The 13647-nt window shown below is 43.3% G+C and overlaps 2 protein-coding genes across 2 annotated transcripts in view; one reads left to right on the top strand and one right to left on the bottom strand.

The window, feature by feature from the left end:
- Positions 1-7938, bottom strand: LOC139661982 (resistance to inhibitors of cholinesterase protein 3). Its single transcript, XM_071540574.1, has 7 exons — positions 7603-7938; positions 6541-6755; positions 5419-5491; positions 5210-5300; positions 4589-4698; positions 3147-3193; positions 1-3080 (listed from the first exon to the last, which is right to left on the bottom strand). Exons 1-7 carry the CDS (start codon positions 7745-7747, stop codon positions 2781-2783), a joined length of 981 nt encoding a protein of 326 aa, XP_071396675.1. The 5' UTR covers positions 7748-7938; the 3' UTR covers positions 1-2780.
- Positions 7939-9745: 1807 nt separating this feature from the next.
- The window catches only part of cmah (cytidine monophospho-N-acetylneuraminic acid hydroxylase), a 29151-nt gene continuing 25249 nt past the window's right edge, over positions 9746-13647 (top strand). The window contains exon 1 of the mRNA XM_071540578.1: positions 9746-9932. The gene's annotated coding sequence lies outside the window, so the exon portion shown is untranslated. The remainder of the gene's footprint in view (positions 9933-13647) is intronic.

Raw genomic sequence — 13647 nt, 5'->3', positions numbered from 1 at the left:
CACATTTTTTTATTTTCTACTAAGGCAGTGAGTGAGTTCGCTCACTCACGTGATTCACAATATTCAACACAGAAATGTAACAGAATGTCTTCAAGGGGATAAAATAAATTATACAGAACATATACAAAATAAATTAAGGCAAACATTTGTGGTTTTCCAAGATGTGGCATTAAATGCCTTGTGTTGTGTAACTCTACTCTGTAAAGCTAATCAGGAGTGAAAACAGTGAAAATATGAAGCGACCAAAACATCCTCCAGTCTCAGGAAGTCAAATATTCCCATAACAAATAACAAAATGATCTGTGGGCCGTGTGGTGTCAGGTTTCAAGGTTTGTTCTTATATCATTATGGCATAAATGGTATAACATCATGATATTGCAACTGTAATAAGGCTGCACAGTTTTGGCTAAAATGATAATCCCAATAGTTTAAATGTGATTCTGATTATTAGTCTTGATGATTTGAGGAAAAAATAATGTTTTGCACTGCTGGCCTTTTACATCAACATCATCTGGACTATTAAAGTACAGCAGACTTTTTAAATTAAATGAAATGTTTCAATATTGCAAATATGCAGATTTTCTGCAGATTACAGTTTATGGAAACAAATATTACAATATGGTATTACATACGATTAATTGTGCAGCCCAGTTTTTGTTTTACTGTGATTAAAGGGACTTTTGTGCTGCTGATGGTCCTTGTGCCTCCTGCATCACTGTTGCACCCAAAGTCACAGTAAAGAACAGCCTGTTTGGATTTACTGTGATATCATGAAGCAAAACACAACGTTTCATACAGGGTTCCTACTGATTTTTCCATTTTTTTTGACTGGATTTAAAGATTTCAAAACTCAGCGTCCTGATAGCAGCTTGATACTTACAACCAACTAAGCCAAATCGCTCTCTATCTGGAGATTTTCCACCTCAACAAATATCACATGTGAAGTGACAGTGGGTCTGTGACAAGAGGAAATGTGTATCGGCACTTTTCCAGACTTTTTATCTATTCCCCATATTTTTCCGGACTTGGAAATGACCAAATGCAAGACCAGTGCAAGAACCCTGTTATTACCAATAAAATTTAAAATGCAAATTTAAAAAGTAACAGATATTGAATTAACTGGCAACAGGTAAAATGTGCACAACATGAAAGCCTCCTTACAGTGACCTGTCCAAACCGTCTAAAGAAAATGATCATTTTATAAGGCAAAGGAGGAGTAACAGCTGATTCCTGGGATTGGGACTGATGGATCATAATCACTTTTTAAAAACGAGTGTGTGTGTTAAAAGCTCAGAGGTTTGAAATGATATGAAGTGACTGATTGTATGATTGCCATTACCTTCAAAAAACAAATCACAGTTTGCATTCAAACAAATAATGTAAAACAAAAACATGCATAATTATGTTTCGATGTATAAAAAGAAAAAACATGCCATAAGTCCAAGTTCACACTTCTAAAATTTACATTATTATAATATTCTGCAGTCTAATCTAACAAATAAGCCTGTCACATCCAGCCGGGTTCGGGTCAAACCCTTTGCAATAAAAATGATTTAGTATCTGGATTTTCCTCAAAATAAAGAGGAAAATAAAACTTCTGCCATGGTAAGACTTTTCTGTGCAATCTGTCATGAAATCATTAAAGTCCAAGATGTTTTCATTCTAATTTACATTTGAAACTGAGAGGGTTTTTGTGACCCGAGCCCCGGCATCCAGACACAGTGGAGTTCGTCACTAACAGAGTTGGATTCTTGCTTTTCCAACAGCAACCTGAAGATGGCAACATACAGAGGTATAAGGTATTGATACAGCAAGGAAAGCACATCTTCTACATATTGATTATTTAGATACAGAGGCCAAGTCAGAGACAAGTCTCCAGCCTCATCTATAACATTTACCGTGATGGAATAATCTGCATTATAGTCAAGGCAAACCAGCAGCAACACATTTTGTCTGTAACAGATTTTGGCCATAACCTGCTTCATCAAGGATTATGTAGATTATAGAGCTTCAGTGTTTGGCTTCAGTGTTAAAGGTCACATATTGTACACTTTTTTTTCTTTTTTAGCAATTTAAGCAAAAAAAACAAACAAAACAAAACAAAAAAAACACCAAAATCCAGCTGTTGTAGTGTGTGTTCCCGCCTTTCAGTGTCTCCATCGTAAAGAACAGGCTGTTTTCTGCGGGTGTCGATTTTACGCTAATGAACCGCTACTCTGATTGGCTGCTTCACTGGATTGTCAGTGATGTCACTAAAGGCTCCAAGTCAAAACAGCTTGTAGAATCACGTGCTTTTTAACATATGGAAACTACGGCAAAACAGGAGGAGTTTCAGATTTCACATTTTCTCGGCTATTACATATGGAAGAGCAAAGGGGAGAAAAAAAAAACGTTTTGTACAATATGGGACCTTTAAAGCAGGTGCGAATCTAAAATGACGACAGTGCTAGTAAATAAAAAGTAAAAAAAAATGAAAGAGTTTCATTCCAGAATGAGACATTCACAACTTCAAAAGACACCTACTGTAACAAAATAACTGAAGACAGGAAAGTAAAGGACGTGATGTGGTTTCTACTAACGAGTTGAGTGACGTTAAGACCTTTGCTTATGAAATGGTTACGTTTTTGATGAAAGAATCATGTTTGGCTGATGAATACCAAGTGGCATTTTTTTACCCCCCAAAAGCTCCTCTATAGCATTTTGGAATGAAATCCTTTAAATAATAAATATCAGTAATAATCTGTTGCATTCCTGTACAGTTCAGAAACTCTGCGGCGAGTTCATTCGGGCCGGTTGCGTCTCCTCAGGCCGGACGCAGGCTGCTCCGCTCCAACATCCTCAATGTTTGTCTCGTAAGACTCCTCAAGAGAGGGCATGAGCTCACTGTCATCCAACTCCTCCTCTTCTTCCTCCTCTCCATCCTCCTCTTCATCATCATCCTCCTCCTCCATGTCCTCCTCCTCCTCCTCCTCCTCCTCCTCCTCCTCCTCCTCCCCCTCCCTCTCAGACTCCTCTGGTATTTGTTCTCCCAGCTCCTCGGCGCCCGTCGTGGCGGACCGGGGTCGGTCCTGTTCAGAAGCCTCCGCTGCTCCTGCACAGGTTTTGTTTTCCTCCAGAGACGGGTCCGCTGCCAGAGTGTCGCGGGCCGCCAGCGACTCGATGAGGTCGTCCAGATTGCGCTCGCCAGACGCCTCTGAAAGAGACCAAACATGTGAGTGATTTTCTCTGTTGGTGATCGGCACTCGAAGGTAACTCGGTCATCTATCAGACACTGTGGAGGCTGATCCAGATTAAGTTCAGCTGAATCCAAAATCGAACTGTCCTCTAAGGGGAATGTGGTTAACAGACAGGGTTTGAAGCAGCGATTCTCAACCTTGTCTGCAGGTTTTCACTACAACCAAACACTTCAGCAGCTGATTTCACTAACTGGTTCCCTTCTCTTTGATTGAAGGTGTGTAAATCAGTGAAACCAGCTGCTGTCGTGTTTAGTTGGAAGGAAAACCTGCAGACTCTTGAGCCTTCACTGCACAAGTTTAAGAAACACTGGTTTGAAATAATAATAAAAAACTAGAAAAACCGCCTCGCGGTTGTATGCCTCCGACAATAAACTTTGTTTTATCATTGCAAGGACAGTCTTTACTTATTGAACATATATAATTAATGTGATTATTAGGTCAACTTAAAGGATTTTGGTGTCTGCAAAAGTAAGTGACAGCACTTCCACCGTTTTTGTAGAAAGAGCCAAGATCGTTTTCTCAGCTACAGTGGTAAGCAAAACAAAATGATGTCACAGTGAAGTTGACCTTTGAACTTTTGGATATAAAATGTCATCACTTCATCATTTTATCCTATTAGACATTTGTGTGAAATTGTGTCATACTTAGCGTATGAATTCTTGAGTTATGGCCAAAAACGTCTTTTGTGAGGTCACAGTGACCTTGACCTTTGACGTTTGACCACCAGATCAGTTCATCCTTGAGTCCAAGTGGACGTTTGCGCCAAATTTGAAGAAATTCCCCCAGAGATATCGCGTTCATGAGAATGGGACGGACGTGAGGTCACAGTGACCTTTGACTGGAGGGACGGACAATTCGAAAACATAATGCATAAAAATACACAGCAAATCAATACATCATACACCATACAGATCAGTTGATAAAAGCAAAGAGGGAGTCAAAAACCAAAACAAAAAAACAAATAGTTGACAAATAGTTTTCTACAGGCTACAGCTTTGAATAAGCAAATTTAGCCATTTAATTACAGTGGAGATAAATGAGTCCTGTGTTGTTTCACTCCTCAGTTTAGGCACTGCATGGCCTTCCTCACGCATGCATCTCAAAACATTTCAGATCAGATATCAGATGCTTGTGTAATGTTGTGTGAAGTCCGAGAGTCTGAGTTTTCATTACAGCCAAACACTGTAGCAGGTGATTTCACTGATTAGTTCCTCCTCTCTGGTTGAAGACGTTAACCAGTGAAACCACCTGGTGTAGTGTTTGGTTGGAATGAAAACCCGCAGACTCTCGGCCCTCCTATGGTCTAACTTGTTAACATGTACAAAAACAAAAAAGACAGCGGCTCAGCCCACCGTGGAGGTTGAGGGGCGGACAGTCCATCCCTCTCTTCTTCATCAGGCAGCGGATGGTCTGGAGCTGAGACATGATCTCGTTCTTCTGCTCCTGGGCCACCGACTTCACGCTGCAGAGAGAGGAGAGCAACTGAACGACTGGAAGACGAGAGAACATTGATCTCAGGAGAGCGTGAGTCTGCACACATGTGCAGTCAAATGTCTGTCCAGACTGAACAAGAATATTTTTCCCTACTCATCCAGACATCCTGTGCAATTCCCAAACTTTTCAAGACTTGGAGATGATCCATTTTATTTCTCCATACTTCTATTTCTTCTCTTAATTTAATTTGTTTCACACTGTCCCATTGCTTTTTGAAATCAATTTTGAGTATTCTGCTTTTATTTTGACTGTCAAAGCGCTTTGTAAACTGTTTTTAAAGGTGCTATATAAATAAAGTTATTATTAAGATTAAAGTTATTATTATCTATATTGCCGGCCCACCTGAGGAAACGTGCAGAGGGAAGGACGGGGGCAACGATTTGAAGATCATGTTTCACAACCACAGCTGTTGACACAAGCTGTGATGGCAAACCGCACCGCACAAACCCGGGCACAAAAGCATGTAAATATTGACTCACCAGTTGGTGAGCGGATCCAGTTGGGTGAGGATGGAATTGAGCATCCTCTCTGTTTGCGCCAGCCTCTGTTCCAGCTCGTTCAGCTGGTTCTCTGCACAAATAAACAAAAAAAACATACACCTGGAGTTCTCACGGCACGCAAATAACCAGCGTGACCAAAGTAAACGCCGGCATGCAAATTGAGATGGCAGCGCACGCCACACACACACCTGCCTCCGCCGATTTCTTCGCCCCTTTTGCGACTTTGTTCTTCTGAGCCTGGGAGTCGTCTGCGGACTTGATCTGTGGATTCGAAAGCGCAGCACAGAACATTTCACATCATCTGATTCAACGTGTTCCTTGGACATGAAGGGCAGAACAGAACAAAAAAAAATAGTGGTTTAACACACTGTGACTGATGCCGTCGTCCTTGGTGTGTAGAAGAAGAGTGGGTAACTTTGATGTTGGTGGAGGCAAAACACCGGCTAACCTGTCACTACCGACCTCACATATAATATCATGAACGAAGAGTACAATGAAAGAATATTTCTATTTTTTATCCTTACTTTCCTATTTTTATCTTCATTTCTTTTTTTTTTTTTATGTCATTTTCGTAGACAAGTTATGTGCTTGCTTTTTCTTGTATTTTTTTTTTATTTTATTTTGTTTGAAAATTAGCTTTTGCTTGTAATCCATTTATTTTATGTAAAGCACTTTGAGTTGCATTCTATGTGCGAATGGTGTAGAAAAATAAAGTTAATATCCTTCTAACTCTCATAATGCTCTTCTAGCCATCAGTAAACCTTTCTACTCTCATGTCAACATAATACCGCTGCTCACTGTTGCCATAAACATCCTCCATGCCTCAATGCCTGCACCTTAGTATATGTTATACTACTTCTCAATGTTCAATGTGTATTTATTATTTTATGTCATTTACATTACCCACTCATCTCGCACCACGTCCTGCTCTTTCAGCACCGCAGCGTTTTTGTCTGCTTTTGTTGTACTGAAATCAATTAACCACAGGCTCTGGTGGTGTGGCCACAATAAGTCAATTTGTTCTGTCATCCTTTCTTTCTTTCTTTCTTTCTTTCTTTCTATGTGCCCATCTATCTCTGCTGTAGAGCAACTTCCATGACTCTGGAACCCTTGAAAACAGTTTCACAAAAACTTCACAACACATCAGCATCAATAAGAAGCCATGTTGTCTTTGTGGATGTACAAGGACACCAGCAACATTTCTACACCAACACAACACACAGGCTGAAACCTAACCAGCTCATTTAAAGGCTAACCCGTCCTGTGTGTGTGTGTGTGTGTGTTTTTAGGCGTTGTTTGTAGTCGTTTACCTTCAGAAACTTGTAGGCGGCGAACACGCCCACTCCGATGGCGTACAGGGGCATCAGGGTGAACACGTAGCCCTTGTTGCTGTTGGATTTGAACTTGTCGCTCTTCATCTCTTGCTCCATCATCAACTTCATCTGCTGCATGTTCTCGATGGTCTGGGCCGAGCCGGGGGCGTTCATGCTGACGGGCTGACCTCTCACCGCGCCCGGGCCGGGACCTGCTGACACAGAATAAAACCTCATGATGACCAATGATCGGGTGGGTGAGGAGATGTTCAGGAAAAAAATCACCCAAATACTGAGGCACGCTCGCTAGACCAACAGACCCACAGAGCTAGTCGATTAGTCAGTCTACAGAAAAGTCATTTATCAAGTAAAAAACAAACATTTGCTGGTATTTCATTATAAAATGAATACTTTAGGGGGGGGGGGGGGGGGGGGGGGGGGATTGGCTGCTGGTTAGTCTAACAAAGCAATTTTAAGACATCACTTTGGTCTCTAGTAACTTGGGATGGGCGTTTGTCATTATTTCTGACATTTTAAAGACTACATGATTAATTGATAATGAAATCAATGGTTGATTGCAGCCCTAGACCTGAATATATGGTGAGTGCTTGTAAAAAGGCTCAGAGAAATACACCAACAATTTTGTCACTTTTTTTTTTCTTGTTGTACTTTTACCCAACACCACAGTTTAATTGGTGGCACAATTACTAATTTCTGGCTTTGGACGTGTCATGGTGTTGAAGGCAATGTTCACGAATACAGAGTAAAGCCATATTATGATTATTAACATTTTAAAGAGGTTGAATTCAGCTTTAATGGTGCTGTACATCAGTGCGACATTAGGGTGTGGTAGAAAAACCACAAAACCCCTTCTGTCATGTATTTTATGTTAAAACTAGTCAGTGTTGCAGTGCAAATACAAACTGGGCAGTCTGAAAATAATACATAAACACAAACATGCAGCTAGGAAGCCTTGAATTCTCTCCCATGACAGCTCTGCTTGCAAGCCACACCATGGCTATGCTAGCTAACTTTAACTAGCTTTAACTTAATTATTACCCTTTCTGTTGTAGCGATGGTCAAATCCCCTGGTCTCCTTCGTCCCGGTGCCCCCGCCGACACCAAACATCCTCGGCAGGACGACGAATGTGAAAAGCACCGCCGTGAAAGCCACGACGACTTGTTGTGATGTTGACAAAACCATCCCTCCTCCCTCCCGCGACAAAAACAAACAAACAAACAAACAAACAAACAAAACCCTCCCCCAAAAAAACAACAACTTAACCCGCTGAAGGATGTGGATAAACAACGGTGGGGAAAGGGGACGCTGAGCTGTCAGGGCGCTGAACGCTTTGCGATTCAAATGAAGGGAACCCGATGTTTACAAGCAAAACAGCCGTTTGCTCGACTGCGAAATACGGTTCACTTCCTGAACTCGCGCGATAACTTCTTCTCTCGTTAGAACACAGGCCAACAATGCGCGCGACTGCCCCCTGCCGTTGGGAGGAATATATTTCTGATTTATTACAAAATGGATAGTTCAGGGGGTTTTTTGGTTGTTTTTTTTTTGATAGTTCAATTTTCAATTCAATTGAGCCATGTCACGCTGGTGATTGTATCTTTGTATCTCTTGTGTTATCGCAGCAGGTTAGGTTCCATAGCTGTCACTCACTGTTTTCCTCTTATTATTATTATCCAGGAAATCCACTCAGGAGTTGAAATAAGCTTTTTGGGAACTTTATAAACTTCTGATTTACGTGCAGACAACTGTGAGACAGCTAAAACATTCTCTCTTCTTCTACTGTTTTTCTCCTGTCCTTTTTCTCTAACTTGCTACGGTGGCTATCGCATCTTCCCTCTTACAATTGCTTCCCCTAGAGATTGTTAAGGTGTCGAGGATGGATTCAGGTCTGGGTTTGGATCCTCAAGGCCTTCTAGACCGTGTGCCATGGTGGGCCGAGAGTATGCAGGACTAATGCTTCATTCCATTGCACTCGGAATGAAAAACGACTTCCGAATTTCACAAGCTCTCCATCCAAATTATATTATTTGCACTTTGCAATGACGTTTTGCATTTTGTTGTTTACATTCTAGCAAGACAGTGCCATCACTAGAAAGATTTGTGGCTCAGAAATAGAAATCTGCACAGTCAGACTTTGTTGTCATTGAACTTTTATTTATTAGGCTACATCGTATTGATGTTGTATCGAATCGTGAACCCTGTGAACCCCGTAAACCCCATATCGCATACTGAATCGTATCGTTAGATAAGCATATCATCCCATCCCTATCATATAGGCTACATACCAGTGGTGGAATGTAACTGAGAGCATTTACTCAAGTATTGCACTCAGAGCCGGTCCTGACCTCCCTGGGGCCCTAAGCAAAATTCTGCTAAGGGGCCCTCCTACCTGACCCGTGAGCCACGTAAATCATTTCATGAACACATTAATGCATCAATAATTATAGTCCAATAACATGATATATATTATTCTGAAATGGGCCATTCTGCATAATGACTACTTTTACTTTTGCTACTTTAAGTATATTTTGATGTTTATACTTTTGTACTTTGACTTAAGTAAGATTTTGAATGCAGGACTTTTACTTGTAACAAAGTTTTTTTACACTGTGGTATTGCTACTTTTACTTAAGTCAAAGATCTGAATACTTCTTCCACCACTGATACATACTATACTACATCATACATACTGACATGGTAGACACTAAGCTCAAGCTAAAGCTAAAGATGCCAGAAGTTTACTTGCCAACTGGTGATGATCACTTGAAACTATAGTGACAAATGATAGTGTATTGTTTGTGAGGGTGTGTTGAATTCCACATCACCAATGTCAGTTTAATGATCAGGTTCTATGCCGAACTGGACAAACTCGGAGAGAGCTTGCCCCATCCCAACTTACCCCGAGCCAAAAGACTGTTTTTTTTTGTTTGGTATTTTTGAATGTGTCATACTTAACTGTACTATAACTGTATTAGCTATAGAAAATGTTTTAATTTCCATGGGTGCCCGACAACCTTTACTTTTGCATAGCAATTATTGGAAATAAATACACATTTATTTTGCCTTTAAAATGGCTCATCTTACCCCCTTCTCCGCTATGGGAGTCTGTAGGTGAGCGCGCGATCTCTTTAAATCAATAGAGGAGCGTGCGTGTGGGCGCGTGCACGAGGAGAATCAGACGCTGAGTGGAGGTGGTTCCCGTACATGCAAGTGAAGAGTTTATGTCTGTATATAGCCTATCTATGTACATAGTGCATTTTGTATGGTTTTAATGGTTTTTTAGTAATAACTGCATTTGGCCTCTATAATGCGACTTTATAAGGATTTATAATTTCTATTTGGATAACGAGAAATCATCTTTTTGGAGGTGAGTGCGGCACATCATGCTACAAAAATGCTTGTTGCTTGATGTCTAACCAAAAAAAACGGTGGGCTATAATTCCCTATATGAATATTATAGGTAGATATATTAGTTATATCATAAGAGATTGCACTATTGAACCCTATAGAAATATTATAGTAATACTAAATGTCGGGGTTTATTTCATTCCCTCAATCTTATTCCCCAGCATTTCTGTAACTGTTTCAGGTTATTTTCCGTCGCTTTGTGGCTGCAGATTTGATTAGTTTGTAGTGTTAGACGCTAGTATTTTCCTAGATTATAATAGGAATATTATAGGAAAATCAATGATATAAAAAAAAAAAAAAAAAAGCCTGCCCTTAGAAACTCTACTGACCACCACAGAGACATTGTCAGTCTCCGTAGGAATATTATATAAGATTGTAAACTGTTATACTGAGGCTGTATCCGCTGGTTGTGGCATGTGCAGAGATAGGCAAAGATACATCAAAATGTATCTTGTTACAAAATACCCCTCAAATAAAAGTATCAAAATAAAATACAGGAGCCATAAAATGTATCAAGATAAAATACATGTATTTTCAAAATACAGAAATTTGTAACCATTGGGCATTCAGATTTTTATCATGTAGGCCTACAAAGGCTGTGGTGAAAGTTTGAACAATACAGGAAGGAAGAACAGGAAGGTAAGGCAAGGCAAGGCAAGGCTAGTTTATTTCATAAGACATTAAAAAGCACAAAATGAAAATGATAAAATTCATATAAAAGACCAAGAAAAATAAAGTTCATTAAAGAGCAAAGAGAATAAAAACAAAACAAAAAAGGCTAAAATAGAATAAGACAGGTGTAAAATACAAGAATAAAGGTTACAGTGCAGTGTGAGAGATGAATAGTTATTTGGTTTAATAAAAGGCAGCAGCAAACAGAAAAGTCTTCAGCCTTGATTTAAAAGAACTGAGAGTTGCAGCAGACCTGCAGTTTGTTCCAGATATGTGGAGCATAAACAGAAAGCTGCTTCTCCATGTTTAGTTTTGACTCTGGGGACAGAAAGCAGACCTGTCCCAGATGACCTGAGAGGTCTGGACGATTCATAACGTAGCAGAAGAAATGCATTTTGGCCCTAAACCATTCAGTGCTTTATAAACCAACAGTAGTATTTTGAAATCAATTCGTTGACAGACAGGAAGCCAGTGTAAAGACCTCAGAACTGGAGTGATGTGATCCACTTTCCTGGTCTTAGTGAGGATTCGAGCAGCAGCGTTCTGAATCAGCTGCAGCTGTCTGATTGATTTTTTAGAGAGACCTGTAAAGACACTGTTACAGTAGTCGAGTCTACTGAAGATAAATGCTGTTACGTGTGCGCAGGGGGCTGGACCCAAATGCAGACAGGCTTACTGAGGTTGAGACTAATAAAGAACTAAGGCAAAACTACAAAACCAAAAACGCAACAGGCTGGCAAAAAGGCAAACAAAGGAATACAAAAACCAAGGTGGCCGGAAACAAGAGAAGGAGTTGAAAACTGAAGACGAGGCAGGATTACACGAGGACAGGTACACTGGGAAACAGAGCGGGTAACAAACAGGTAGCAAAACAGACGAACTGACAAAGAGTGGGTGAAAAACCGGGGTAAATACACTGTGGGGATGGGTGATGAAGTCCAGGTGTGTAGGTGAAGCAGGAGCTGGGGGAGCTAGGAGGCAAGTGGCCCGGGGGCTGGATAGGGGCGGAGCGGGAAACCTCAGGCAGACGGCCTGGAGGCTGGACACGTAGGCGCAGCAGCTCTGGAGACGTGGAAAAGACCACTCAGGAGGCCGGCGACGGAGCTGGAGGTCAGGGAATGCAGCTGACACCAGAAGACTAGGCTGCGGGTCGGGGCAGGCTGCAAGATCAGCTTCCGGCGTCAGGAGTACAGGACCGGAGTCCGGCAGCGGGAGTGCGGGACCGGGAGCCGGAGACTGGAGTGCAGGACCGGAGTCCTGCAACGGCTGAGTGCAGGAACGGCACTGGTGTTACCAGAGTCACTGGGAACACGGGAGTTGACTGGATACAGGAATGACGGACCGGAGTCCTGCAACGGCTGTCTGAGATGGCCGACGGGGAATGGCAGGGCGTCGGCAGATGCGGCCGACGACTGGGGATCTGGCTGCAGAGCAGGCTGTGTCAGCTGGGAGCCCGGCAGGGAAACAGGGGTTTGCTGACACACAGCCACAGGAAACTGCAGCAGAACAGGAACTGCAGCCCACTGCAACTCAGGCTCAGCGGATTGCTGCAACAGGAACAGAAGGCGATTGCTGCAACAGGAACAGAAGGCTCTTGCAGCACAGCAACAGAAGGCCTTTGCAGCACAGCAACAGAAGGCTCTTGCAGCACAGCAACAGAAGGCCTTTGCAGCACAGCAACAGAAGGCTCTTGCAGCACAGGAACAGAAGGCTCTTGCAGCTCAACAAAAAGCAGCCTCGGCGCAGGAACAGGGACCAGCCGAGGAGCAGGAACAGGAGACATCTGCGGCCCAGCAGGAACAGGAGACTGCCGCGGCTCGGTGACAGGGAGCTTCCGTGGCGCAGGAAGCTGAGATTGCTGCGGCTCAGCACGAACAGGAGATTGCCGTGGTGCAGGAACAGGAGACCACCGCGGCTTGGCTATGGGGAGCTTCCGCGGCGCAGGAACGGGTGACTGCCGCAGCTCGGTGGCAGGGAGCTTCCGAGGCGCAGGAAGCTGACATTGCTGCGGCCCAGCAGGGACTGGGACCTTCCGCGGCGCAGGAACGGGAGATTGCCCGGCAGGAACGGGACATTGCCGCTGCAGCTCGGGAACAGGGAGCTTTTGCGGCGCAGGAACAGGAAACCGCCACGGCACAGGAACAGGAAAACACTGCAGCTCAGGAACAGGGACTGACTGGACCTCAGTAGTGGCGCTGGACTGCTGAGAGAGCCAGCGGCATCGGGAGCCACGGGGACCTCGCCGCCTCTTGGTGCCTCCACGGTTCCCCGTGAAAAAGGCAAGGCGAGTCCCCTCAAAGGGCGACCGCTGGGCGTCAGGTTGGATCCCCAGATGATCTGTGGCAGACACCAGGGGTTCCGGAAATGCCGGGTCAGGACAGGCAGGTTTTAGGCTCAAAAATCCGAGCCTAACCGACTGGAGTGCAGGCTGGTGGCTAGCAGGCTGGAGGCTAGGAAACTGGGAGACAGGCTGGTGGCTAGCAGGCCCAAAGCTAGCCGACTGGGACTCGGGCTGGTAGCTCGGCTGCTGCTGGGGCTTGGGCTGGTAGCTAGGCTGCTGCTGTGGCCTAGGCTTGGGCTGGTAGCTAGGCTGCTGGCTAGCTGACAAGGCTGCTTGCTGGGCAAAATATGTGAACAGGGAAATCATCTCAGCGCCAGTTGCAGAGGGAGGAGACCTGTCTGCTGGGTCCATCTTGGTCAGTTCGTACTGTTACGTGTGCACAGGGGGCTGGACCCAAATGCAGACAGGCAGGCAGAGGCTTACTGAGGTTGAGACTTTTAATAAAGAACTAAGGCAAAAATACAAAACCAAAAACACAACAGGCTGGCAAAAAGGCAAACAAAGGAATACAAAAACCAACCTGGCCGGAAACAAGAGAAGGAGTTGAAAACTGAAGACGAGGCAGGATTACACGATGACGGGTACACTGGGAAACAGAGCGGGTAACAAACAGGTAGCAACAGGAAGCAAAACAGACGAACTGACAAAGAGTGGGTGAAAA

Source organism: Centroberyx affinis, unplaced genomic scaffold (assembly GCF_046629955.1).
Source record: "Centroberyx affinis isolate AG114_WGS23_722 - 3 ecotype Tasmania unplaced genomic scaffold, CSIRO-AGI_Caff_v1 ptg003688l_1, whole genome shotgun sequence".
Taxonomy (NCBI): domain Eukaryota; kingdom Metazoa; phylum Chordata; class Actinopteri; order Beryciformes; family Berycidae; genus Centroberyx; species Centroberyx affinis.
Note: the sequence above shows the minus strand (reverse complement) of the source record. Positions and strands in the feature narration are given on the sequence as shown.